A 27,667-nucleotide genomic window follows, 5' to 3' on the forward strand; every position below is an offset into this window, starting at 1 on the left:
AAATAAATAATTATACTTTCATCGAATTTTAAACATACTACCTAAGAAATTGATAAAAAATAAAGTCTCTAGAAATGTATTTAATATAAAATATTATGTAATTTTTTTTATAAGAATACATAAATGTTAGATCAGGCCACATACATGAAAGTTGTTTTATTTTATTTTATTTTGAATTGTCGAGAATTTAGATATTGCAACTACATTTCCTCTCAGTCACCAAACCAAATGGGAGTTCCTTCTAACAAGTTCTCCACCTAGACATGCCACATCATAGTACCATTGCATTGCAATGCAACTATGAAAAAATTGTGGTATCCAATCAAATTAGTTTATTAGGTAAAGTTGTGGGCCCAATAATAACTTTTTAGAATTATACAATTAAAATAAAAATTAGAAAAATTATTTTAAGATGATGTGGCTAGTGGGACCCATAAAGAACCCAAAAATGAGTTACACCATTGGAGATGCTCTAAAAACAAAAAGAATTGTCATGTTACTATTGAATATTATGATTTATGAGTAGCCTACTAGTCCAACCACTAATAGATTTAGTCAAAATGAAACATAGGAAGTTGAACTAACTAAACATTCCAAAAGCTCTCAATGGTTCCAACAACTACCCTGTCCCCCAAATATCTTACTCTATATAAGATGATTAATTATCCCTATACTTTTCATAAAATCACAAAGCAAGTTCTCTCACTACAAAAATACTCTTTAGCTTATAAAATCAATCGAGTTATCAATGGCCTCAACAAAATCCTTCACCATAACTTTACTTTTTGTTGTAGCAATGTCAAGCATGAGTCTAGAAGCTCGCAATCTTTTGCAAGCAACCTCACAATCCAATTTGCCTAGCATTCCCACTTTACCAAAACCCACAACAACATTGCCACCTTTACCTCCAATTCCAACATTTCCTCAAGGAGGAAATCTTCCACCATTGCCAATGCCAACTACCATTCCATCTCTTCCTAAACTCACTATGCCACCACTTGCTACCTTTCCTACCAATATTCCATCTCTCAACATTCCACCATTGCCAACAGTCACTTCACTTCCCAACATTCCAACCTCAATCCCAACCACTTTCCCCTCCATCCCATTTTTCTCCCCACCACCTTCTTCAACATCTAGCCCTTAAACACTTCTTCATTTATTATCTTTGCATCCAATAGACATTGCATCATTTCTTTTTTGTGTGTGATTAAATTGTACTAGGTTGTAATATTATTGGTATATTTATTGTATTGTATGGTGTGAAAAGGTATGTATTACTATGGTGTGAAAAAGTATGTATTACTATTGTTTGTATTTTTATATTTATAATATGAGGGCTGCTATTCCTACATCCAAACTTTAACACCGTATCCTTACACCTATTGAAATACAACAATGACATTTATTTCTTTGTATTAAAAAAATTAAAAAATAATAATTAAATATACTAAAGTAATCAAATAGTATACAAATACGGTGTAAGTTGTAAGTTTTGGTGTACAAGTATCATTTCCCTTATAATATTAACCCTGCTTATTCTTCGTCAGCCTTTCAAAATTCTTATTCCATCTAACACATCCTTATATCTAATGAACATGCTAAAATGATATTAGAAAAATCTAAGTAAATAGATTCCATGTCATGTTTGATTTATTAGAATTAAAACATAAAAAAAATAAAACAATTAAAATTACTTGACTTTCACCTGTCTTCTACATGTCAACTAACTCAATATTTCATTGAACAAATTTGATGAAATAAAATTAATTTAAACAAATTTTTAAGTAAATTAATTAAAATAAAATAATTTTTAATATCAATTTGCTTTTTTAGGCCATTATCTATTTCTTTTTGAGGCTAAGGTTTGTCCGGTTGCATTCGTTTTGGTTGGATTAAAATGCACAATTTGATAAATGAATAAGTCAAATAGTTTCATAAAAACTCAACTTTCATGATTAATAATGCATTGAAGGCAGTAATTAAACATCGCAAATCCTTTAATTAGCCAACAAATCTTACCACAAAATGAATTTAGCAAAGTGAAATATAGAAAGTTAAACTAATATATAAGACCATCAACCATCCCTTTCCTTCTCATCAAATCTCAAACCATCTTCTCATCTCAATACAATCCATCAAGTTATCATCAACAATGGCTTTCTTCAAATCCTTCATGATTGCTCTACTTGTTGTTGCAACAATGTCAAGCATGAACGCCGAGGCTCGCCGTCTTCTTCAAGTAACCCCACTACCACATGTAATGCCATCTTTACCAACTTTACAAAAAACATCTTTGCCAGACGTAATGCCATCATCATTGCATATAGGAGGTCTTCCACCATTGTCTTCAGGAAGTCTTCCACCATTGCACACCTCCATTCCATCTCTTCCAAAGCACACCATGCCACTTCCCAGCTTTCCTTCCACTGAGTCAACACTCGACGTTCCACCAGTGTCAGCTCCAGCTCCTGCTCCAGTTTCCAACCCTCCTCCCAAATCATCAACCTCTTCCTTTTTCTCTTCCTTCCCATTATTCTCCAAAACCCCTTCAACCAACCGCCGTCTTCTTCATGAAAACACACTACCACACCCTTCCATTCCAACTTTACCAAAACCATCTGTTATGCCAGAGGTAATTCCATCATTGCACAGTTCCGGTCCATCTCTTCCAAAGCACACCTTGCCATTTCCTAGCCTTCATTCCACTGATCCAAAAATCGACGTTCCACCAGTGTCAACTCCAGCTCCTGCTAAAGTTTCCAACACTCCCATTCCCAAACCAAGCCTTTCCTTTTACAACTTGTTCCCATTTTTCTCACGAACTCCTTCAACCACTAATCCATAAACGGTTCTATACAAGTTGTAATTAGATATATTTAGTAGAAAAAAGCTTGTTAAGTTGGTTAAAAATGACTTTTTAAGTCTGTTCAATCCTGAACTAAGAATCGCCGACATAAAAAGTTTTTACTTCTTAAGTTGAACTTTTTCATGACTTAAGAAACATTATTAGGTCTGTTAAACAGACACCGACTTAAGAAGTCTAGTCTTATAAAAAATACTAGTACTATTTGTACCTGACTTAAGAAGTTTGTTTCTTAAGTCGGAAGAATTCAACTGACCTATGAAGTTGAATTTTTTTTCTTCTGAACTTTTTATTTGTAATACTACTTTATAAATTGTACCTAAGTCAACTTGTTTGACATTGAGAAATAAATACTAGTACTAATTTTTCTTAACTTTTTATTTGTAATACTACTTTTTATTTCATATCCTGATAGAGGTCAGCTTTATAAGCAGTAGTCTACCTGCATATTCAAAGACTATGATAAGCATACAAAAATATAATTAAATTCATAAGTTAAGATTGTTGCTAGAGATCTACTTCAATATAAATTCAAAAGTTTCAACATAGCTTATTTTAGAAATTTGAATTACAGCAATCGCAACAGCTACATGTAACTCAACACAAACAACTAACTAACCATTTTCCTGTGGCACAAGATAAAAACAGTAATCACAAGTTTAAAAAAAAACTAAGATAAAGCTTCTGGTGTATGTCATACTTCTTTTCCACTTGAAATGCATCCATTCGTATCTTGAAACACGCCTCTGTTCATCATCTTAAATAAAAGGGTTAAATAAGTTTTTGGTCCTTGTAAATATCTCAATTTTGGTTTTTAGTCCCTATAAAAAATTTTTTGACTTTTAGTCCCTATAAAATCACTTTTGCACTCATTTTTAGTCCCTCTACAGGGACTAAAAATGAGTACAAAAGTAATTTTATAGGAATTAAAAGTCGACTTTTTTTTAATAGGGACTAAAAGTAGTTTTTGGTAATTTTATAGGGACTAAAAACATAAATTGAGATATTTACTAGGATCAATTGCCTGAAAAAATTTGAGTTAGTTGTATACAAATGATTGAACATGAATCACATAAATAAGAAAACCTTAAGTAAGACCCTTTAAAATAGAGCCAAATGGTAACCAGTGTCCCTTAAGGAATAAGAAACAGAAAGTTTTCATTGAAATGTGATGTATTTGAGAGTATAATGTACTTGTTGTATTATAATATTTATAATTAGCCAATTCCCTAATGCAAGAGAAAAGAAAAATTAGCATCATTTACCTGCTCAACGGTGGCTCTGCTTTCCCGGTAGTTCTGATTTTACCAATAGCCATGTCTCTCACACTCGCACAAATTAACGTCGTAACAGTGAAAAACATGCTAATATTCATTCTTCCTTCCCATGCAACACCAAAACAAAACACCAAAATCACCCCACAAATGAAAAATCAAAACCAAGTAACACTAAAAAAAAGGGGTAAGAACACTAATAGTGAATTAGTACCAAAATTAGCCCTTTTCATGCTGCTAGCCCCTTTCTGATTTTACATCTAGGTTTTTTTTCATTGTACATCATCTTCATCGATGGTTTGTGAAACATCATGAATCCTCGTCGTTGACTGCTTTGTGTCACCGCAGTTTTGAGTTTTGAGAACTTCACTTATAGTTGTAATTTCCTTAGGCTATCTTTGGATATCACGAAATGAACGGAGCGGAGTGGAGTGGGGTGGAGCGGAATGAAACGGAGCGAAACGAAGATACCATTTTATTATTTGAAATTTTAGGATGGAATAAGGCAAATTGTCCATTCCGCCCAAATAAGAGAGGAAGGATATGGTGGTAAGTGATAAAATAAAATGAAACTCATACCACTACTTTCCACTCCATCAATTTTCAAATTATCCAAACAATGGAATATCATTTTATTCCATTTTATTCTGCTCCGCTCCATCTGATTTCATCAATCCAAACAAAGCATTAGGGTTTAGAGTTCTTATCAATACTTTGTAATAAAATTTTGGATTTGGATAAAAAAAATACGAGATTAAAGATAGTACCATGTAAGTGTAAATTAGTTTTACCCCATTATCCAAGAGAATTATAACATTAAGACATGTTATGTGATTGAAATTAATTGGTATGCACCATTCGAGTAAAAACTTTTATACCATTATTGTATCATAACCATTAAGCCATCTTACCCTCTCCTTTGTTTCGGGAGGTAGAGTTCTTCCGTGTTTGTAATATGGGTTGAGTATCCCATAATACTCAGTTTTTAATAGATTTCTTGCCTATTAAAAATAAAATAAAAATAAAAATCAAATATTTTTAACAAATCAACCGTTGTGATGCACTGTCAGTGTAAAATTTCTTTTCACCCTCAGTATATTTCAATTAAATTCTATGTAATTGAGATTAATTGATATGCACTAGCAATGTAAAAAAATTTACAACATCATTGTATCATAACCATCCAAATGAATCACTTTAATAAAAATAAAAAAAAAAATATTTTTAACAAATCAATGGTTGTGATGCACTGTCAGTGTAAAGCTTCTTTACACCGTCAATGTATTTCAATTAAATTCTCCGTGATTGAGATTAATTAGTATGCACTGTCATTGTAAAAAATATTACACCATTATCATATCCTAACCATCCAATTGATTTTGGCGAGTGTAATTTTAATATAAATGTTCACAACATGGAAATAAAGTTCCACTTGACTATAATACGAGATATGATCCTCTCCATTTTCTCTCTCCATTTTTCTTCTCCATTACTATAGTTGGGAGACATATATACTGCATAAAAAATAAAGGTACCTATTAAGTGTCTCATTATTACATTAATATTTCTAGAAATGAAGAAGATTTTGACTCACTATAATACATAAAATTAGTTTTGGGTGTTTGTAAGCAACACATGATTAGAATTTTTTCTTAGATATTCCTATTGATGGGCTAGGCTAAAATATGTCCCTGGTAGAGTATTACACTATCCTTAGATGTCATATTATGATTCTCTTATTTGTCTTATTAACGAAGTTTGTCCTATTTGTTGTAAGTTGTGTCATGATATCTTTGAGGAATACAATATTCATTGTAGAGAACTTTTAAGTTTCAAATCTCGTATTAATTTGTTAGGGATGACCTTTTTATATATTTCGACAGACATGAGTATTTGTGAAGAAAGAGATGTTTAAGAATTTTTTGACCGAACCACATAATGAAAGATGGAAACAATGACCAACCCAAGTTCTAGTCTATGATGGGTAGGAGAGAAACATGTGTGGACTTAATTGGAGTTTCTCTACTCGTTGGACTAAAGAATGCATGATCTGAACTTGGAGAAATAACTCTCAAAGTCGCTTCAAGTAAAGCAGTCAAACATGAGAAAATGTGTCTTGACGATTAGACATTTTTGACTTTCTTGCACTTGAAATAGACGATTATTTACAAATAATATAAAGGGTTATGCATACATTATTTTTAAGAGATTTGGATGTTAGATATTGTATTGTTTTTCATTTTTGTGTAATACTTATTACTTTCATATGTAAGAACACATCATACTAAATTGATATTTAAGAATAATATATTTAAACAAATAGATATCATGTTTGATAAAGTTATAATTAAAACATGAAAATATCAAAACAATTTAAATTATTTGACTTCCACCTACATGTCAACTAACTCAATATTTCATTGAACAAATTTCATGAAATAAAATTAATATTAAACAAATTTTATATTCAATTAATTAGAATAAAATTATCATTAGTATCAATTTTACTTTTTTTTAGGCATTTGTCTATTTCTTTTTGTGGCTATAGAAGGCTTGATTTGTGACTGGATTAAAATAACTAAGTTGATTAATAAGTGAAATAGTTTCTTAAAAGCTCAACTTTCATGATTAGTAATGCATTGAAGGCAGTAATTAAAAATCGCAAATACTATGATTAGCCAACAAATCTAACCACAAAATGCTTTTAGCAAAGTGAAAAATAGAAAGTTAGACTAATATCTCACACTATATAAGACCATCAACCATCTCTTTCCTTCTCATCAAATCTCAAACCATCTTCTCATCTCAATACAATCCATCAAATTATCATTAACAATGGCTTTCTCAAAATCTTTCCTCATTGCTCTACTTGTTGTTGCAACAATGTCAAGCATGAACGCCGAGGCTCGCCGTCTTCTTCAAGTAACCGAACTACCACACGTAATGCCATCTTTACCAACTTTACCAAAACCATCTTTGCCAGACGTAATGCCAACATCATTGCATACAGGCCTAGGAAGTCTTCCACCATTGACTTCAGGAAGTCTTCCACCATTGCACACCTCCATTCCATCTCTTCCAAAGCACACCATGCCATTTCCCAGCTTTCCTTCCACTGAGCCAACCCTCGACGTTCCACCAGTGTCAGCTCCAGCTCCAGCTCCAGTTTCCAACCCTCCTCCCAAACCATCAACCTCTTCCTTTTTCGCTTCCTTCCCATTTTTCTCCAAAACTCCTTCAACCACTAGCCCATAAACAGTTCTTTTCAAGATGCATTATGTGATCAGATAAATATATGCAGTATAGTAGACATTGCCTATTTTTTTTGTCGAGAATGATGACAATTTATGAGGCTAGCTATAATGATAGTAGTATTTTTGTTGTAATAGTTTGTATGAATTACACCAAAGTGGAAGCCAAGCGGGCAAGTACCCCTACTCCATTTTGGATAGCAAATCCTATATAAAGGAATCTATGTATTTTTATATATATTATTGATAATAAATTACACATTTATATACTATTGTGATGACTCTTTTCTTTTTCTTTTTGTTTGATTTCTTAATATTGTTTTATTTAAATGTATTGTGTATTCTATGATGTATTTACAAGTTAATTTAAATGTTGTTTAATTTTTGACAATCAATTTGGAGATGAATCAAATATTCATCCTTCACCTATAGACTTAAGAATTGAAACGACTAATAAATATACTTCTTTATCCTTTGTTTCTCTTTATAAAATTGTTTTATAATCAGAATTTTTTAAGTCATATTTTGAAAATGAGTCACTAAACAAATTGTTGGCGTGTATGATTCTTATACGATTTTGTTTATTACTAATCAAATAAATATATTTAATATTTTTATATCTTTAATAAAAAATAAAAACACACACACACAAATATTTGCAACCAAAAAATTATTTAAAATTTAAATTTTTTCTAAAATTGTCTGCATAAAATTAGTTAGATAAATTTAATAAGTTGTTTAAAATTATAAAATAAAAATGAACATATTTATAATCTCCTAATTTGAGTTAAATATGAACTTAATAAAATTAGTCACCATTGATTCTTCAAAATTCTTTTTAAATTTCACAACTACAATTTTAATATATACATTAAAAATTATGGCTTCATTCTTTTTATTTTATTCAAATCACTCATTAAGATTTTTTTTAAAGCAAGATCATATTGATAGGAGAACCCAAATTCTCAAACTTGATACAAAAGGATTAAAGGCGAAAGGACAAGGAGAAAATTATACGCCAAATACATCTTACGATAAATAAAAAAGAGGGATTCTACTAAACTCGTAAAAATTGCAATTGGGTTGGATAATTTTCCCCACAAAAGTACATCTCCACACCAAAGCTCTCACATCCCAAACAATGTCGTAAATGTTCCACGAATCTCCCCCAAAGACGATCCCATTTCTCACTTTCCATATAATCCAACAAACCGCCAACCACACCACTCCATCATTTCCCTTTCTAAGCTTCGCTTCCTTGCTAAACTTAAACCATTTCATGAAGCTATCCTTAAAAGACACCGCATGGTAATTGCCAAAGCCGAGCCATTCGGCAATATCCTTACAAATTAAATCCACACAATAACATAGCAAAATAGAATGGAGCGGTGTTTCTTCCCTAGCACAGCAGAAAACACAAGAGGAAGTAGATATAGGAATTATACCTCTAACCGCTAACGTGTCACATGTCTGTAACTTGTTTAAAAAACACTTCCAACTAAAGCATTTGACCTTATTCGGAACATCCAACTTCCATACCAATTTAAAAATCAGTCCTTTAAAATGCCAACAGTCGTCCAATTTGAAGGCCAAAAGGACAATGAGTAACCATTTCCCACCGAAAACTTGCAAGCAAGGTTAAAGAAACCCCTTGGTTGAGAGTTCTCCAAAGACATTATGTTCGCCCACCACGTAGACGAAACATACGACCTCTTAGAATTTTTGTCCCCATGTGCTATACGAAGCTTCAAATCACCATATCTAGCTTTTAGAACTCGATACCACAAGCCCCGAATTAAAGTCCTCAATCCTCCTCACACCTAACCCCCCTTCTCGATCGGGAGACAAACCACATCCCACCTCACCCAATGAATACGTCTTTTTCCTTTCGTCCCTCCCCACAAAAATTCGCTTTGTATTTTATTGAGTTCCTTAACTATTTTCTTAGGAGCCTTGTAGAACGATAAGGTGAAAATAGCCAAGCTTCCAAGCACCGACTTTAAGAAAGTTAGTCTTTCCCCCAAAACTAAGAAACCTCCCTTTCCAACTAGCCAACCTTTTCTTGATTTTCCTCAATAAAGGATCCCAAGTTGAAATTCCCCCAAAACTAAGAATTTTGAATATTTCAATGCCAATTTATCCCAACAAATTTTTTCTGTTGTGTTCTACCCCATTAAAAAGGCACAATAACTATTTTTTATTGATTAATATATACTAAAACATTAGACAATTATTTTTATTTAAAATTATAACAAATGTGACAAATATATTTCATTAATAAATTATAAAATTATACAGGACAATACATTATCATTTATAAGCATAAAAATATGAAATAAATAAAAATATATTAGGCAAATACTAATCGCAAGTACTAATCACAAATATAAAAGACATGACAGATATTTGTCAAATATAAATATTAAGAAAATATGAAACACATTTTAATTTATACATATAAAAAGAATAAATATTTATTATTGATTAGTATAATCATTTTTTGAAAGATCTGTCATCAATAATTTTTAAGAAAAGGAACACACAATGATTTGTATTTAATAAATATATTAAAAAAACACATCGATAATATTTATCTTTAATAAATAAGTATATACAAGAAAAATAAATTCACTTTATTTTTTTTAAAAAAACTACATTTTAAAGTTCAAGTATTTAAAACTAAATAATGAGAGGAGAAACGTAAAAATAAAAAAAAAAGACTTGTAGGGAGTGGTAGGTGGTATTTTGGGTAATGATTGGCCAAATTTTGAGGTGGAGGAGTCCATGTGAGAGAAGGGGAAAATTGTGAAACAAATTGGGATGCTGACACGGGTCGTGTTAGGCAACATGGTTGGTCGTGTTAGCCCTAATTTTTACTATGGGCTAGGGTTTTTGGATGGGGGGGGAGCGTCCTAGCTGACACACTTGATACTGGCTGGCATGCCAACATCGGTTTTCACTCTGCGTGTCTACTTTCTTGGTTTTTTCCCTTTCTTTGGTACGTTTGGTTTGCACCTTGATCATTCCTCAAAATTTCCTTTCTTTAGGGTCTTTTTCATGAGTTTCTCCTTTATTTAACCCTACAAAAACAACAACAAAACACAAATTAGATTATAAAAACATGGGTTTCCTCCCACACAATGCTTTGTTTGACGCCGCTTGAGCTCGAGAATCCTGAGTGTATAATCACTTAAGGCAGTTCATCCTTATTTTCAGGGTTCCATGCCCACTTCCTAATAAACTTGTCATACTTACCTTTCCCTTTTTCTTTTTTCTTGTAGGGTGACAAGTATCTCTCAGACTTTTTTTATTCACGTACTTTTCCTCCTTTCTAATTCTCTTTTCTTTTCCAACCATTTCACCCTTTTCCTTCAGCTCATTCTTTTCCTCTAGTATTTTCTATTTATCTCTAGTCCTTGCTACTTCAACTAGATAACACAAGATCTCTATATAGGGGTTTTCCATCATGGTAGTCATTATAAAGTCTAATCTCTCAACCCCTACTTCCATACTTAAAGTCCCACTCTTAACATCAATGATGGTACATGCAGTACATAAGAACGACCTTCTCATAATGAAAGGCACACGAGGATCCTCCCTAATGCCAACGACAATGAAATCAGTGGGGTTATAGATATGTCCTACTTTAACACGAACATCTTCCTGTATCCCGACCAGAAACTTGATCGATTTGTCTGCAATTTGCAGTTCATGCTTGTAGGTATTATTATTATTCTTGCTTCTAATTTTCTGCACATAGATAGGGGCGTCATGCTGATGCTAGCCCCTAAATCACAAAGAACCTTACCTATTTAAATGGTGCCCAGCTGGAACGGGATTGAAAAACTTCTAGGTCTTTTTATTTCTGCGACATATTTTGAATAACTGTGTTGGTTGTGGCTATTGTTTTGCGCTCTTCTAACTTCCTCTTTTTCGAGAAGATTTCTTTCAAAACTTTCACATAGTTTGGCATTTGGGCCAAAATCTCAGTGCATGGAACATTAACATGAATTTTTTTATCACGTCCATAAACTGTGTGAATTGATTGAGACTCTATTTTGGCTTTGACAATCCTTAGAGAGAAATATATCTTGGGTTTGTAGAGAGGAAGAGCGTTATATGGTGCTTCCTTCTCAACCTTTTTAACTACCTTCTTTTTGGGAGGTGTTGGAATTTCCACTTTAACTTCCGCTTCCTTTTCATTCTCTTTTTCTTTTGACCATTTTCTCGACTGATTTTTTGAAACTCTCCACATGAACCCCACTTCTCGTAGAATTTTTTATTTGTTTCCCGCTTCTAGTGACAATAACTTTAACAAGACCTCTAGGATTTTGCTCAAATTTCCCCGAAAAAGATATTAGGGGTATAGATGTTGATGCTTGTTGTTGTGTGGTTTGAGAGATTTAAGTCTCTAGCATCTTGTTAAGGTGGTCAAAGACTTAAGTCTAGATGTCAGCTGTAACACCCCATATTTTCTAATTTTATTTAATCGGAAATTAAATTATTATTTAGAATTATTTGGTATTTTGTTGAATTATTGGAGAATTATGGATTAAGGGTCATTGGGCCGGATGGTGAGATTAGTAGTATGGGGGTGCTAAGTGAGTAAGCCCATTACTAATTATTTTATGTTTTCATAAAATAAAGGAAATAAGGAAAAAGAGTCAAAACGTGAAAAATGAGAAGTGGAAGAGAAGAGCTGAGGAACGTAAAGAGGAACCAAAGAGGAAGAAGACCAATCAAGAATCTTTGGCTAAGGTAAGGGGGGAGTCTTCCAATTACCATCTCTTATCGTGTTCTGAATGATAGGCATGATTAGGAATATTGTTTGGGTCAATTTGATTATATGCCAGAGTTAGGTTTTGATATAATTTCAATAGAAGTTGAATTGTTGATGAATACCTTTGTGAATTCTATATAGAACTGTATGTTAATTGATGTTTGTGTTGTGGGTACTGTATCGATTGTTGTGTTGTTGTGTTCTTCCATGAACACTGAATCTGAGTTATGGGTTTCCAAAAATTGTATAGAAAGTTAGGTTTTAATGTGTAAAACTGACATAGGATAATAGATTGATGAAATTGGATGAATACCATATGTTAATGTGTGAAAAGATGGTGTTTTAGACTTAAAATCGTGGCCTGTTATGAGTGAAAACGAGTGGAAAACGGACTGGTGCGGAATTGCATATTTTTGGAGGAATACTGGGGAAATGCGTATGAGAATTGGTAATACGCGTATGGGATGAGGCCATACGCGTATGGGTGTGTTCATACTCGTATGGAAATTCTCAGTGTAAATTTAGTTCTGTTGATTTGCGTATGGGATGTCTGATACGCGTATGGGTTTGGGTGATACACGTATGGGAGGTGCCATACGCGTATGGCTTCTGTGTGTAAAAATTTTGTTTTGTGATTTTCTTCGAAAGTTCAATGATGCGTAACTTTTGATTCGTAACTCCGTTTTTAGTGCCATTTCGAGCATGATGAACCTTATGAGATAACCTATGAGTTTAAATGATAAAATGAGGTGTAGCTTTCAATTAATTTAGAATTATGAATTTATTGCTTGATGAATGATGTATTGTACATATATATGATGAGATATGACAATACATGCTATGTTTTAAACATGATTCGTATGATGATCTTGTTTGACTGTGTAATGGAACTCATGAGATATTTCATGTGATGATATGAGTGTGATTTGAATACTTTGTTCGTTTGATGGATGATATATTGTTGATATATGTGATGAGATGTGACAATATAAGACGTGTTTGAAAACATGATTATGTGATGATAGTTGAGAATTGTACAATGATGATTGAATTGTTTTGGAAGATGTGAGTACATGTATATTCTTACTTTTGATGATGATGATTAGTGTAATACATGTATGTTCTGTAATGATGGTGATGATGAATGATTTGTGATGAATGATGTTAATGTATATATGAACATGCTTAATAATGATGATGATGATGATGATGAAATGAGTATAGATGATGCTACTCATAGAATAGTGATGATGAAAGTATGTTATATATATGTTTGCATGCATCCATAATCATTGATGAGGGCTGAATCCTAGATGATGAGAGGATTCAGTGAAGGGCAGAATTCCCATTGTGTGGAATTTGTGCTGGCAGGGCCGTATCTGGATGATGATAGATCGGTCGGTGGATGATTTCCACTAGTGATGTTTGGTACCACATGCATAGAGTCTGTTGCATTCATATGCATGAATTTGATAATGTGACTGAATGTATTTCATTGTTATGATTGGTATTGTGTGTTTTGTGAGATGATGGATTATCTGAATATAGATGGATTGGGTGAATAATATAACTATTGATGTGTTGCTATTTATAATGCAATAATATTTATTAATTGCGAATGAGACTCGCCCTTACAATATATTTTTCAGATTGAGGATAGCGGCTCCGACTCGGTGAGGATTAGCTCATGAGTCGATATGTTGTTTAGCGTCGGGTCATGCTCTGATATGTGTAACACTGGGGGAAACATTGTTTTTGAGTTTATGATAATAACTCATTTTTGTTTAATTTATTTGAGGATTAATACATCGATGATGTGATGAAATTTTATAATGTTATTCCGCTGTGTCAACATGATATATTATGAATTATGAGTTATAATGAAATGTTCCTTAGTGAATGCATGACATATGACCGATGTTGTTTATTTTATTTATGAATTGTGACGCCCTTGTGCATGTTACTCTGATTTATTTAATTAATTGCCGCGGGGTTTAGAAGGGTGTTACATCAGCTTCCTTAGTACCTCATTAGTATGGAGTTTATGATTCCTAAAGTCGTCATTCTGTCGAGTTTGTGTTGCCACAAAATTCTCCATCATGATTTTTAGGTTTGACTTTCTAGGCGCCGTGCCTTGTGGGATCCCATCTGGTCCCAAATCATTTTGGTTATTTATGTAAGAGAAGTTGAGGCGATCTCTCCACCCTGGTTAAAGGTATTCGAGTATGGATTTCTACTTCTATTGTAAAAATAATTAATGATTTATAGATTCGTTCCTTCGACCAAAATAATTCAACAATCCCTAGCGAGATGCCCGTTCATCCCATAGGCCTCCCAGATGGGTCCCACATGGGTGGTAAGAGTAACAACAATTATTGGAGCAGGTGTTGGCATAAAAACAACTAAAATTTTAATTTTATGATAAAATGCATCATCCTTTGTGTTCATATGGTCAAACTGACTAACCTCGTACAACCCACCTTTTTGGGGGGATTTAGCACTTTTATCACACACGGAACCCCATGAGTGATGGTTCTTAGCCATATCCTCAATCAAATTATATACCATGTCTTATGGGTTGTTCATTAGCGCATCACTGACGGCCATTTCAAGGGCCATTCTTGTGGAGTAAATGAGACAGTTATAGAAGATGCGTATCATTTGAAAAAAAACAAGTATTAAGGTATGATTGGCTCTCTTCTTTAGCTTAGTGCATCTCGTCTTGGTATCATGTTTGTTGTGTCTGCGTACTCGTTTTCAAGCAAACCCAAATAATCAAATTTCATTGCAATAAAAAACCATTATGAGATATCTCACTAGCACACCACAAATGGGTTTATGGTACCTTAAAGGAACATATTATGCCTTAGTTGGGCATTCTGATTCTGATTTCACTGGTTGTAAATTGGATCAAAAAGTACCTACGATATGTGTCAATTAATTGGTAACTCGCTTGTCTCTTGACATAGAAAGAAACATGCAAGTGTAACGTTATCCACAACTGAGACAAAATACATTAAAAAGATAGTTGTTGGACACAAATTATTAAGATGAAACATCAGCTTAGTAATTAGAGAGATGATCTCAAAGATGTCATGATAAAATGCAACAATACTAATGATATAAACCTCACGAAAAAGTTCAAAACTTCACTCTCAAACTAAACACATTGAGGTTATGCACAATTTCATTAGGGATGACTTCGAAAAAAGGGATTGTGTGATTGAGTTTGTGTCATTATCTAATTAACCGAAATATGTTTTTACTAAATTTTTCCCTAATGAATATTTCTTTTTTCATAAGAACTGAATTAGGAATCTAAGGTCAATCTTTCATGTATTACATTTAGTAATTATTTCTTCTCTGTCTTCTACTTCCCTTTCTCTATGTGTGTTACAGGATTTATATGCTTATGTACTTTTTCATGCTTTTTTGATCATGTTAAAGGGGGAGAAGTATACTCTAATGAGAGTAGAGTATACTCTTTGTATTTGTGAGAGTGAATTTGACAACTCCAATATTTTTTCAGTTTATATCTCTTTCATCACCTTTATGAGATATGCGTTCTCACTCTGAAAATGGGGACAATGTCGACCTCATTTAAGAAGTTATATACTTTAATTAGAAAAATCCATATTCACAAATTTCAAATATTTGGCAACCAATTTTTTTTGGTGAAGAAAAGTTTAGGTGAGTTGGGCTCCGGGAGCTCACCAGGGTCAGGGCAGGCCCTCAAGGCTCAATTAGCACTTACAGATCACCCACCAAGAATGTTTCCACAACGATAGCCGGAGTTGAACACACGACCTCACATAAATCAATCACGCATGGATTAAATTTACTAAATGTTTCTTCTTTGTCTTCTTCTTCCCTTTCTCTACGTGTCTCACATGATTTATGTGTGTGTACTTTTACCTTTTTTATATAATATTTTAAAGGAGGAGAGTGTACTCTTTGTATTTGTGAGAGTGAATTTGACAAATACAATATTTTTTCAGTTTATTTCTCTTTCATCACCTTTATGAGATATGCGTTTTCACTATGAAAATGGGGATAATGTCAACCTCAGTTAAGAAGTTATACACTTTGATTTGAATAATTCATATTCACAATTTTAAAATATTTGACAACCATTTTATTTTCAAAAGAAGTTTAGGTGAGATGGGCTCCAGGAGCTCACCAGGGTCAGTGCAGGTCCCAAGGCTCAAATAACACTTACAGAGGCACTTACAGATTACCCACCAAAAATATTCTCACATCGGTAGCGGGAGTTGAACACACGACCTCACATAAATCAATCACATATATGGATTAAATTTACTAAATATTTCTTCTTTGTCTTCTTCTTCCCTTTCTTTACCTGTCTCACATGATCTATATGCTTGTGTACTTTTACTTGCTTTTTTGATTATGTTAAAGGATGAGAAGTATATTCTAATGAGAGTAGAGTATACTTTGTATTTGTGAGAGTGAATTTTACAACTCCAATATTTTTTCAATTTATTTCTCTTTTATCACTTTTTTTATATATGCGTTTTCATTATAAAAACGGGATAATGTCGACCTCACTTAAGAATTTTTTTTATATAAATATTCATATTCACAAATTTAAAACATTTGACGATCAATCATTTATTGTCAATGATTTGAACTCTGAGAATTCACTTGAGTTACGACAAGTCTCAAGGCTCAAATATCAGTTACCGTTCACCCACAAAAAAATGTCTACACATCAGAGGCAAAAGTTAAACCTATGACCTTGCAAAATGAGCCACCCTTCCTTGGCAACAACCATTCAATTTTGATTGAGCTATAAAAGTGTAGAATTTAAGTTTTGTTTTATAATTAAAATACTGAAGTTGAATTAAAAAATTTAGTCTTGATCGAATAACTACCCATATCTTAAATGTAATAATGTGTGCAATGTCTACCGTAACAAAGCCGGTTCCCTCACTCATAGGCTCTGAACAACACTTCAAACTTTTATATTTATTTACAAAATAACAAGTTGAATTCATTCGTGTTGTTGGATGAAAATAAACAAGTTGATTGATGAGTGTAATAGCATTAAAAATTAATTTTCATGACATTGAGTTAATGGTAAATCCAATTAGATTACCAACTCTTAGATATTAGCACCTATTTGCAACTACATAGTATCTCTCGCTCACCAACCAAATTCTTAAAAATAAAATAAACACTTGTCATTCTATCCTCTTCTGTTCTTTAGAACTTTGACAAAAGCTTTTGTCAAAGTGAAACACAGGAAGTTGAACTACTTTTTATATATAGTTCTCCAAATTACACTTCTTCAAATCTCTCGTACTCTATATAACTCCATCCATTGTCTCTTTCCTTGTCATAAAATCCCAAACAACTTCTCTCAATACAAAATATACATTCCTTATCTCCTACTATTCATCAAGTTATCAATGGCGCCATCAAACAAATCCTTCATCATAGCTTTATTTCTTGTTGTGACCATGTCAAGCATGAGTTTAGATGCTCGCCATCTTTTGCAAACAACCTCACAGCAGCCTAATTTGCCTAGCATTCCCACTTTACCAAAACCAACAACAACATTGCCACCTTTGCCTTCAATTCCAACATTTCCTCAAGCAAGTCTTCCACCATTCCCAATGCCAACTAACATTCCATCTCTTCCTAAACTCACTATGCCACCACTTCCAAGCTTTCCTACAAATATTCCAACTCTCAACATTCCACCATTGCCAGCTGTCACTTCACTTCCCAACTTACCCACCTCGATCCCAACCACTTTCCCTTCCATCCCATTTCTCTCTCCACCACCTTCAGCCTCTAGTCCTTAAACACTTATTTACGAGGAGCATCATGTGTTCATCTAAGTGTATACAATAGACTTTGCATTATTTCTTTATAGTGTGTGATTAAATTCTGTTTGGTTATGATGATGAGAGTATCTTTGTTGTATTGTATGGTCAATGGTGTGAAAGCATTTGTACTTTTTCCCATTTTATTTACTAGTTTGGAGCTATAGCTTGTACTTTTGAATTTATATTACCGTTGAATGATATACATTTAGATACAATTATAATGCCTTCTTCTTTTGAACTATTATAGTAGTTAACATTTTCAGAATATATAAACTTAGTCTTTTAAATATATAAAATTAGTCAATTAGTCTCTTCTACTAAAATGTTGCACACTTAGATACAACCATGATGTCTTCCTCTTTTGCACTCTTTTAGTTGTAGCAGCAAAATAACCTAATTAATTCTTGATGGACAATCCAACGACAAGTAGGGTATTTTTTTCATGATGATTATCTTAAATATCAATTACTACAAATATATTGCTAATTTAGATAAACAATATATTTTGAAGTTTTGGATTGATTCGAACAAAATAACAACAATGAAAATATAATAATTTAGATAAAAGTGATTAAAGATTGAATTTTCTTGAGAAATTCTTTGGCCACCTCCCTATCTTCTAGTCCACCTCTAGTGAAAATCCCATTATACCCCTGACTTCGGAAATGAACTTCCGAAATGCATGAAAAAGGTGTTTTCGGAAGTTCATCTCCGAAAGCGCCTTTTTTTTTGAAAAAAATGTCTTATTTCGGAAGTTCATTTCCGAAACTACAATTTCGGAAATGAACTTCCGAAATAAAACGCGTTCTGCAGATTAAGCAGAACTCTCCCCCTCCCCCAAATCATTTACCCTAATCATCATCAAACACTTCCATAGGCGAAATTTCTGCAGAAGCAAGTGTGAAGTAGCCAAACTCTTCTTCCAAACTCAACCAAACTCATCATTAAACACTAATTGGTAAGTTTATCATTGTTTTTTCAAGTTTTAGATCTATTTGATTAAACTATATTAGGGTGTTTAGAATCTGAAAAAATGACATTAAGATAGCTTAGTACTGATATTAGGATGTTTAGTAGGCAAAAAAATGGATTTGGTTTAGGTTTTTGGGTCTGCCATTGGAGGTTGCAGAGAAGCTCTGCGTGGGGGTGTTTCGGAAGTTCATTTCCGAAAACACCTCCATCCCAGTTTTCGGAAATGAACTTCCGAAATGTACCAGAAGTTCATTTTTTTTTGTTTTTTCATTTGTCTCGCATATTAATCGATTTCGATTGTTTACAGGATCATGTCAGACCAGCCAGCACGCATCAGACAGGGGAGAGAGTCCCAGACTGCGTAGGCTAGACGCGAGCGGGCGGCGGCGCAGCTGGCGTCGACCCAGGGACGGGGGCAGGGACGGGGACGCCGTGTCCGCGTTCCACAGGACTTGGTGGAGAGTTCATCTGCTTCAGGCTCTAGGAGTAGGCTGGCTCGGGTATCTTCTTCCCGCCAGCGAGAGGATGAGGATGAGGAGGAGGAGGAGGAGGAGGAGGAGGAGGAGGAGGAGGTCATACCGGATGTTGACCCTCCAGTCGGGGAGGAGGAGGAGCAGGAGGAGCAGGAGGTGGATAGCTTTCCGGGAGGGCCTTTTGACACTTCCCTGCTGATTCACTACCAGGATCACGTCGCTCGGCGGATCTGGGAGGGAGAGGTATTTTTTTTAACTTAGCCATTTATTTGTCACCATTTTTTATAATTTTACCGTTTATTTCTCGCTTATTTGTTTTTTTTAACAGGAGAGAGAGTCATTGAAAATGGTGAACCACTCCAGGAAGATTTCCGGTCTGTTTAAACCAGCAGCTCAGTGGTTTAACGACCACGTGTGAGGTTCAGGGCTTAGCGGGCTCTGCATGACCGGGTACACCACCATCAGCACCGGCATGCAGGGGGCATTTGTGGAGCGCTGGCACAAGGAGACGTCTTCTTTCCACTTGCCGGTGGGGGAGTTGACGATCACCTTGCATGACGTCCAGTGTCTTCTCCACCTGCCTATCAGGGGGCCGCTGTTGCACCACTCCAGGATCCAGAGGGTCGAGGCCATTGAGTGGATGATGCACTATTTGGGTCTGCCGCACGAGGTTGCTCACTCTGAGTGTGTCACGACTTGTGGGCCTCATGTCCGGTTCACTACACTGAAGATCTATTTTGAGTTCCACCTGGACGCGGCGGCCGAGGCCGAGCAGGAGGATAACGACCTATTCAGGGAGTACCACCGCGGCTGCGCTCTCCGGTGCTGGTACATGCATGTGGTAGGCGCTGCATGCTTTCTGGACAAGAGTGCAAGGTACTTCGACTTGACCTACCTCCGCTACTTCATGGACTTGACTACCGTTCACCAGTGGAACTAGGGGTCAGCTACTCTGGCATATCTCTACCAGAAGCTGAATGAGGCCTCCAACTGGAGGACGAGGCAGTTGGTCGGATCCTGCACACTGCTTACGGTACGTTTTATTTTAATACATTATCGTATTTATTTATTTATATATGTTTCGTATTTAATTTTAATACATTATCTTGTTTCTGTTTCAGAGCTGGATCATCTCCTACTTCTCCCGCATCCACGGCTTTCACATCGATCCTGAGTACGTGGACGCCATGCCCAGGGCCGCCAGATACGCTCTCCAGAGGGGGAACGATGCGGTGGGACCATACCGTCTGTACTTGGACCGCACGATGCACGACGACGTCACCTGGAGGCCTTTCGTCGACTACGCTGAGATTGTCCCCTTCGACGGGGTTGCTCTATATTCAGGCTGGTTGGCATGCGGGACCGGCATCATGGTCCGGTATCTCCCGGAGCAGTGCATGCGGCAGTTTGGGTTCGTGCAGATCATACCCAGGTCACCCTTCGAGGCTGCTCCTGACACAGTGACCAGAGTGCAGCTCACTGCCATATGGGAGGAGTGGCAGCATCATGTGGTACCGGAGGAGTACCGTCGCATGCGGGTCACCCAGGACTGGCACAGTGTGGAGGGGTACGTCACATGGTTCTACCGGGTGTCCCATCCTCTCTTGAGACCCGACATTCTCGGCGCTCCTAGGCCAGCACACGAGGAGATCCTGGAGAACCGGCAGGCGGAGGATGACCACGCCATTGATCTCCTTCCGATCTGTCAGCGGATAGAGATGCTTGGGCGGGACGCGTTGGATCGAGGTGTCATTCATCAGGGCGGACCAGAGGCAGTCGCCGTGATGGAGATCATCGTCACTGATGCGGGCCGTGTGGCGGGGTACAGGCGGCAGAGGAGGGCCCAGGGTGAGCGGGTTAGGCACACCCAGTAGTGGTGGGGTTTATTCATTTTTTTATTTTGGATTGTATATTTAGCACACTATTTTTATTTATTTCGGTTTGTATATAATATTTTCATATTAGTATTTTTTTTTGTTTATTTATCATATTAGTGTTTTCAGTCTATCTATTGTTTATTTTATTTGCCGGTAACGTTTAATTAAAATGTGGTTGCGTTTAAGAAAAAACATAAAAAAAACACAGTTTCTGCATAATTCGGAAATGAACTTCCGAATTCACCCCCCATGAGGTGTTTTCGGATGTTCATCTCCGAACGCACCCCCCATGAGGTGTTTTCGGAGATGAACTTCCGAATCAAGGAAATTTTTTTAAAAAAAATGCGCTTCGGAAGTTCATTTCCGAAGCAGGGGTAGTTTGGGAATTTCGCTGGGGGTGACCCCCCATAGGGAGGTGGGTAAAGAAATTTTCATTTTCTTTGCTTTCTTCTTTTTGTTGATTCTCGACTTAGTGTTTCTCTCTTATTTTGACTTGTTTCTTTTGAACGAGTATGTATATCTTCTATTAGTCGTTCTTACTTTCCATGGCTTCAAACACTCTTTTATATAAACGAAAATAGATTTGTTAGAGAGTGAAGTTGAAATTTCATAATCCACGACTTACATGAAGATGTTGAGTAGGAGCAGTAGTGTAGTGGCAGTAGCAACATAGTGGAAGGTGATGATGAGATGTTTTAAAAAAGTTGGTACTGACATATACAATCCTTTGTCCAATCTCGTATGGTAGTGGAAATGATAATGATTTGTACTATTTTAACATTTTCACACTATCTTCCATTGTAGTAATCTTCTTGAGTCAGAGGCTTCTGATAGAGTATGGTGAAGCTTGATCAGAGTCTAAAGTTGTGAGTGCAATATCCTCTCTTAGATATTTTGTATAATGTCAAAACTAGGTAATATATAGTATTTGTACATTGGACCTTACCTCTCCATGTCTAGGTTGCATTTCTATATTTGAACACTTAGGGAACAAGTCAAAAGCATTTGATCAAGTTAAAAAGGTCAAAAATATCAATTTTCATGAAAAACCATGCTTGGACTCGACTCACCCGTGTTAGGAGTAAACTTCCTTTGAAGCCAAATTGATAACAAATGTTTCTGTCATGAATGAGTTGATACATGGCCTCTTGGAGTCGATACATATTAAAGGAGTCGACTCCCTCAAGTTATGGGTCGACTTCCACTAAAAACCTTTTGAAATATTCTCTATCCTATATGGGTCGACTCCCAGGCTATAGGAGTCGATACATAACACGAAGGAGTCGATTCCCACATGTTATGAGTAGACTCCTACTGAATCATGTTCTCAATTTTTTCCGTCCATTTAGAGTCGACTCCTATACACTATGGGTCAACTACCTTGCCCTTAGGAGTCGACTCCCACTGTTCAAAATGGCCAATTATGTAATTTTGCAACCCTATTTTTTCAGTTTTGTTCTTTCACACACTTACACACTTACACACACACACACACAGATAGATATATATATATATATATATATATATATATATATATATATATATATATATATATATATAGTCATTTATGCATTATTTCTCATTATTGAGACAAAAAATATACACAGAATTGTTTATCATCTTCATTCCCTCAATGCATACATACAACAACTACACAAAATCATTTTTGTTATGTGATCTTGAGATAGTTTGATATGGTCCAATTAGGATTCAATGTTATCAATTGGGTTAGAAATTTTGTGGTTGTTTCAAGATAAACCTATTGGAGTTTTCTTTCAAGATCAAGGATTGATTTTGGAGTTTTTCATAAGATTGTGCAATTTGGATTCGGCCAAGTGAAAGCTTTGAAAAACGGGAGTTTCTGTCAAAGGAGTAACGATAACCAAATGATCATTTTGGTAATATTAGGTCACAATACGTTTTCTATTTGGATTCCTCCGAGTGAAAGATTCAAAGAAAGGGTTATGTCCAAGAAGTAACGGTAATCGGAGGATCAAATTGAAAGTATCAAGTTACTTGATCAAGCTCAAAATCAAGGGAAGAGAAGAAGATAAGATCAACATCAATCATTAACCATGGGATTTGGAAGGTTGGATTGCTACATTTTCTCTTGTAAAACTACATTTGCAAATTTTATTTTTCATTATCTCAATTGCTTTGTGTGGACCTCCGATTTTAATTCCGGGCCATACCTCTGTTTTGTAGAGATACGTGAACTGACTCTTTTTTATCGCTTAATGCTTTCGCATTTCTGAAAATATCACAGAGTCGCCACCGACCTTTTATTTTATCCAATTAAGGAAAGGTTTATAAAAGAAACAGAAAAAAGACCTTTAAGAAATTCTGGGTAAGGGGGTAGGTTATACAAAGGGAAGGTGTTAGCACCCTTTGTATCCATGGTTATCCATGGGCTCTTAAGTTTGCTTAGCTCAATTGTTTGTCGATCATTTTTTTTGATTGCTCTGAAATTGCTCATATGTGGTTCCCAAATACTTTTGTAATTTGAATTTTGTAATGATCCGTGTGTGGATGTATACAAAATGCTTGCTTATCTTTCGAAAGATATTTTGAAAAGAACGTTAACTTTGTAATAACCCGTGTTTGGATGTATACAAAGTATTGCCCTTTTGTTTTGAAAAAAACAATAGTGTATGAGAATTTTTGTTTGTTTTGATTTGAGCAAGCAAACTAGGAGGTCTACCCTGAGTTATAAGGTCTTTATCCTATTTCCTTTAAAAATCTATCCTTTCACCAGATATAAAAGCAAGGTTCGATTTTGTACTCAAAACAGTAGAATTTGACTTTGATTTTGAAAGAATGAGAAGGGTTTACCTTAAGAGGTGCAAGTGTGATTGTGATTGAATTCAGATATTTATCTTTGAAGTTAGTGATCTAACGGTTCAATTTTATCTTTGACATACACGCAGTTTATATTTATGCGGGAAATTAAAATGCGGAAATGTAAAGTGCGGAAAGTAAATCTACGCTATTACATCGATTGTGCGGGAAATGTAAACTAGCCTATTTACATGAATTTGACATCCTATACATTTATCTAGGAATTTTAAATTGCAAGAAAAATAAAAGGCATGTTTTTGGACTTTTTATGATTTGATTTTAATTATAATTAATGCATGATTAATCAAATTAAAATGAAGAAAAAAGATGAAAATTGATTTAAACCTAGAAATTAAGTTTAAAATATGTACAAAATATTTGTTAATTAATTTTAAGGCAAAACTAATTTTTTTTTGGAGTTTTTGAAATTGATTTGAAATTGATTTAAGTTAATTAAAACATAATTATGCAAATAATTATACAAATAATTAAAACTTAAAAAGAAAATTATTCAAAATATGTACAAAATTAGTTTATAATATATAAACAATATTTAACACAAAGAACAATTTTTTTTAGGATTTTTTGATTGGTTAGAATAATTAAAAAGCAAATATATAAATATATACTAATTAATTATGCAAAATATTGAAATTTTGAAGAAAAATAAAATATTTTTATTTCAGAAAATAATATATTATTTTAGAAGTCTAAAAATATTTTTTGTGTATTTTTTGGGTTTTTAAAACTATTTTTAATTAATTTAACAAAGAAATTAAAATAAAATAGAAAATAAAATAGAAAATAAAAGGATACTGATCCTGTGTGGTTTGATTGAGGGAGCATGGTGTGCACGCATGATCTGAGGCGTTAGATGACTCATTAAATGAAATCAAGTGGTCCAGAAATTGAGGCACATGGCTTATGACGCACCTGCAAAACACAGAATTAGTGGGAAACTTAAAACCTGCGCGCGCGTGCCATCCAATAGGAGGAAGACACGTCTTCGTCTTCAACCTTCAGCCAGGGCTTTCAACAGCGCTTTTGTAAAAAAGCGCTATAATAAGTGAACCCTAAATCTGCAAAATAACGAATAGGGGTAAACAAGCAAATAAATTTGGCGCGATGGTACCATTCGACTCGTTTTGTTCCGCTGAATTTAACCATGTCCTTAATTTTGCTTAATTTTGGCCCTAATGAAGAACCCTAATTTTGGGCTAAGCAAACCCTAAAATGGTATATGCTGCAAACAGTCATTAAAGTCCAATTGAAGCTCCAGAAACGACCAGAGCTTCAAACCAAACACAATTATGCATCTATGTCATACCCCAAAATTTGCCCACACTATTTCTCTTACTCAAATTCAATCAATACATGAAGCTCCAATGCACACTCTCCTAAAACATCAACCCTCAAACTAGGGTTTTGCTCCTCTCAAAGAAAAATCGGGTTCTGACACCTCAAGTGGACCTCATGGTCTCTCATATGGCTTATAATATCCCCATGACAAGTTTTAAGCTCTGATTCCTCAGAATGTTCAATCAACTGCCCGAACGATCAATAATTGACTAGCTGACCTAAAAGTCAAACTATGGACAAACTACAGTCAAAACTTCTAATTTTTGGTCAACATCCTCATTATGGAGTAACATTCATCATTTGATCAAGGATTGATCATGATTCATCAAGAAAAGCTCCAGAATCATCAAGAACCTGAGTTTCTAAATTAGGGTTCTTAAGGAAAAGTCAACTGAACTTTGACCGGCCATAACTTTCACATGGAACATCATAAATTTTCCATCCAAAGCTCATTTTGAAAGAAATTGAGTTCTCTACAATTTTGTCTCTCACACGCCAAGGCCAAAAATGCTTCATTTGAGAGATATGAGCCAAAACATTACAGGTCCTTCTAAACGATCGCAAAAAAGTCATTTTTTCTCAAAGCTCATAACTTGAACATGGTAGACTCAATTGAGATGAAACCAAAAAGAGATTTTAGAGGACTCTTTAATATTTCTAAAAAGCCCTAGATCATCCCCATATGATCAATATTGATTGAGTTATAGCTTACGCAGGTTGGTCGATTTTCAAGAAAAACATAAAAACCTAAATGCATAGTTTTATGTTTTTAGGTTAATGGGCTTAGAATTTTGATGCCAAACATGTTTGTGACCCAAGATATGATCCCTAAAACATATCCATAAACTTTCATCTTTTTATTTTATTTTGAATTTTATGCAATTAAAAGGAAAATACATGAAATAAAAAGTGAATTAAATGGATCAATACTTATAGCTTTTGCTTTGGATCATATTAAAGGCCCATGGATGCATCCACAAGACTCCAAATTCGTGGCCTAGGGTTATGGAGAGAATTTTTGCTAAAATTAGAAAGAATTAACATGTTTCTTTTCAAATATTTTTCCTCTCTTAATAACCTAATATCCAAGCCCACAAACAAACCTAATTGGTTCTCATATATATGCACAAGACTTCAGTAAGCAAGGGCATGCAGGGTTTGCCTCAAAGAGCTCGTGGGAATCCTTTAAAACTTTTCAAAAACTAGGGCACAAGAGAATTTCTTCTACAGCCAAGATCAACGATTCCTAGGCAACTCATTACGTTCCTGAGGTCATTAGGGATTGTCCCAGTCGCTCTTGAAGGCCGCAATACACCAGAATCGTCTCCCCCACGGAGTAGTAATACTTGGTAAAATGTTGAATTCAAACCTTCGTTTTGCGCTATATAATTGAATTATATCCATGTATTCCTGTTCATGACGTTGTTTGGAGCCACTTTGACGTATTTTTTCTGAGCTTTAGCGTAGGTTTAATGATTCGCCATTGATAGGGCATAAGCTTCGTGACTGTTTGTATCTCAGTACACAGGCCGTTTCATGGAAAACTAACATGCCCATCGAATTCGCAGCATGCGATTTAGGGGATCTGGGCTATTTTCTGTTTTTGTTTTGTTCGTTTTCGCAGGCTGTGAAGACCCCCTTGCCGGAGAAGAAGACCGGCACACTGTTCCGGCAGCGTCAAGGCAATGGATTCTGGAGCCAACCTGCGTGGCGCTACTATATTCGCCAGTCAACGAATCAATTCCCTCTCTCCTCATCTATTGGCCAGACAACCCACAGAGGGACCCACTTCTGACTTCTTGTTTGAATTCCATTATATTATTTCCTTTTAGTTATTATTAATCGGTTGTGGTTCTTGTACAGAAAAACAAATGTTGCTCACTTGGCAAAGGGAGTACGTTGGTAAGGATTGAGACTGGGGTTCGAACCCCAACCAAGTCATATTATTTTGATAATTTCCCTCGCCTACAGATCAGGTATGGACGCGCAGCAAGGGCTCACGATGCACCACCAACGTTCAGCCATCAGATCGCCAACACTATGGATCTAACACACCTGGAATAAAGGCCTATCATATGGACCACAAGCTCATCACATACAATCTGAGCTAAGTGTTTTTTAT

General features: G+C 35.0%; 3 protein-coding genes across 3 annotated transcripts; 2 read left to right on the forward strand and 1 right to left on the reverse strand.

Moving 5' to 3' along the window:
• The first annotated feature begins 696 nt into the window (after positions 1-696).
• On the forward strand, positions 697-1,347 carry LOC131634070 (uncharacterized). The gene has a single exon (XM_058904750.1). The coding sequence runs from the start codon at positions 749-751 to the stop codon at positions 1,145-1,147; it is 399 nt and encodes a 132-aa protein (XP_058760733.1). The 5' UTR covers positions 697-748; the 3' UTR covers positions 1,148-1,347.
• Positions 1,348-10,790: 9,443 nt separating this feature from the next.
• Positions 10,791-11,646, reverse strand: LOC131634074 (uncharacterized). Its single transcript, XM_058904753.1, has 2 exons — positions 11,278-11,646; positions 10,791-11,141 (listed from the first exon to the last, which is right to left on the reverse strand). Exons 1-2 carry the CDS (start codon positions 11,644-11,646, stop codon positions 10,791-10,793), a joined length of 720 nt encoding a protein of 239 aa, XP_058760736.1.
• Positions 11,647-17,497: 5,851 nt separating this feature from the next.
• On the forward strand, positions 17,498-18,240 carry LOC131634062 (protein PELPK1-like). The gene has a single exon (XM_058904743.1). It carries the CDS (start codon positions 17,604-17,606, stop codon positions 18,000-18,002), a length of 399 nt encoding a protein of 132 aa, XP_058760726.1. The 5' UTR covers positions 17,498-17,603; the 3' UTR covers positions 18,003-18,240.
• Positions 18,241-27,667: the final 9,427 nt, after the last annotated feature.

This window comes from Vicia villosa, unplaced genomic scaffold (assembly GCF_029867415.1).
Source record: "Vicia villosa cultivar HV-30 ecotype Madison, WI unplaced genomic scaffold, Vvil1.0 ctg.001217F_1_1, whole genome shotgun sequence".
Classification (NCBI taxonomy): Eukaryota; Viridiplantae; Streptophyta; class Magnoliopsida; order Fabales; family Fabaceae; genus Vicia; species Vicia villosa.

Coding starts and splice junctions, on each gene's coding strand:
- LOC131634062 (XM_058904743.1), top strand. CDS start 17,604: ATGGCGCCATCAAACAAATCCTTCATCATAGCTTTATTTCTTGTTGTG.
- LOC131634070 (XM_058904750.1), top strand. CDS start 749: ATGGCCTCAACAAAATCCTTCACCATAACTTTACTTTTTGTTGTAGCA.
- LOC131634074 (XM_058904753.1), bottom strand. CDS start 11,646: ATGTGGAGAGTTTCAAAAAATCAGTCGAGAAAATGGTCAAAAGAAAAA. Junction 11,142..11,277: donor CAATAGCCACAACCAACACA/GTTATTCAAAAT, acceptor ATCTATGTGCAG/AAAATTAGAAGCAAGAATAA.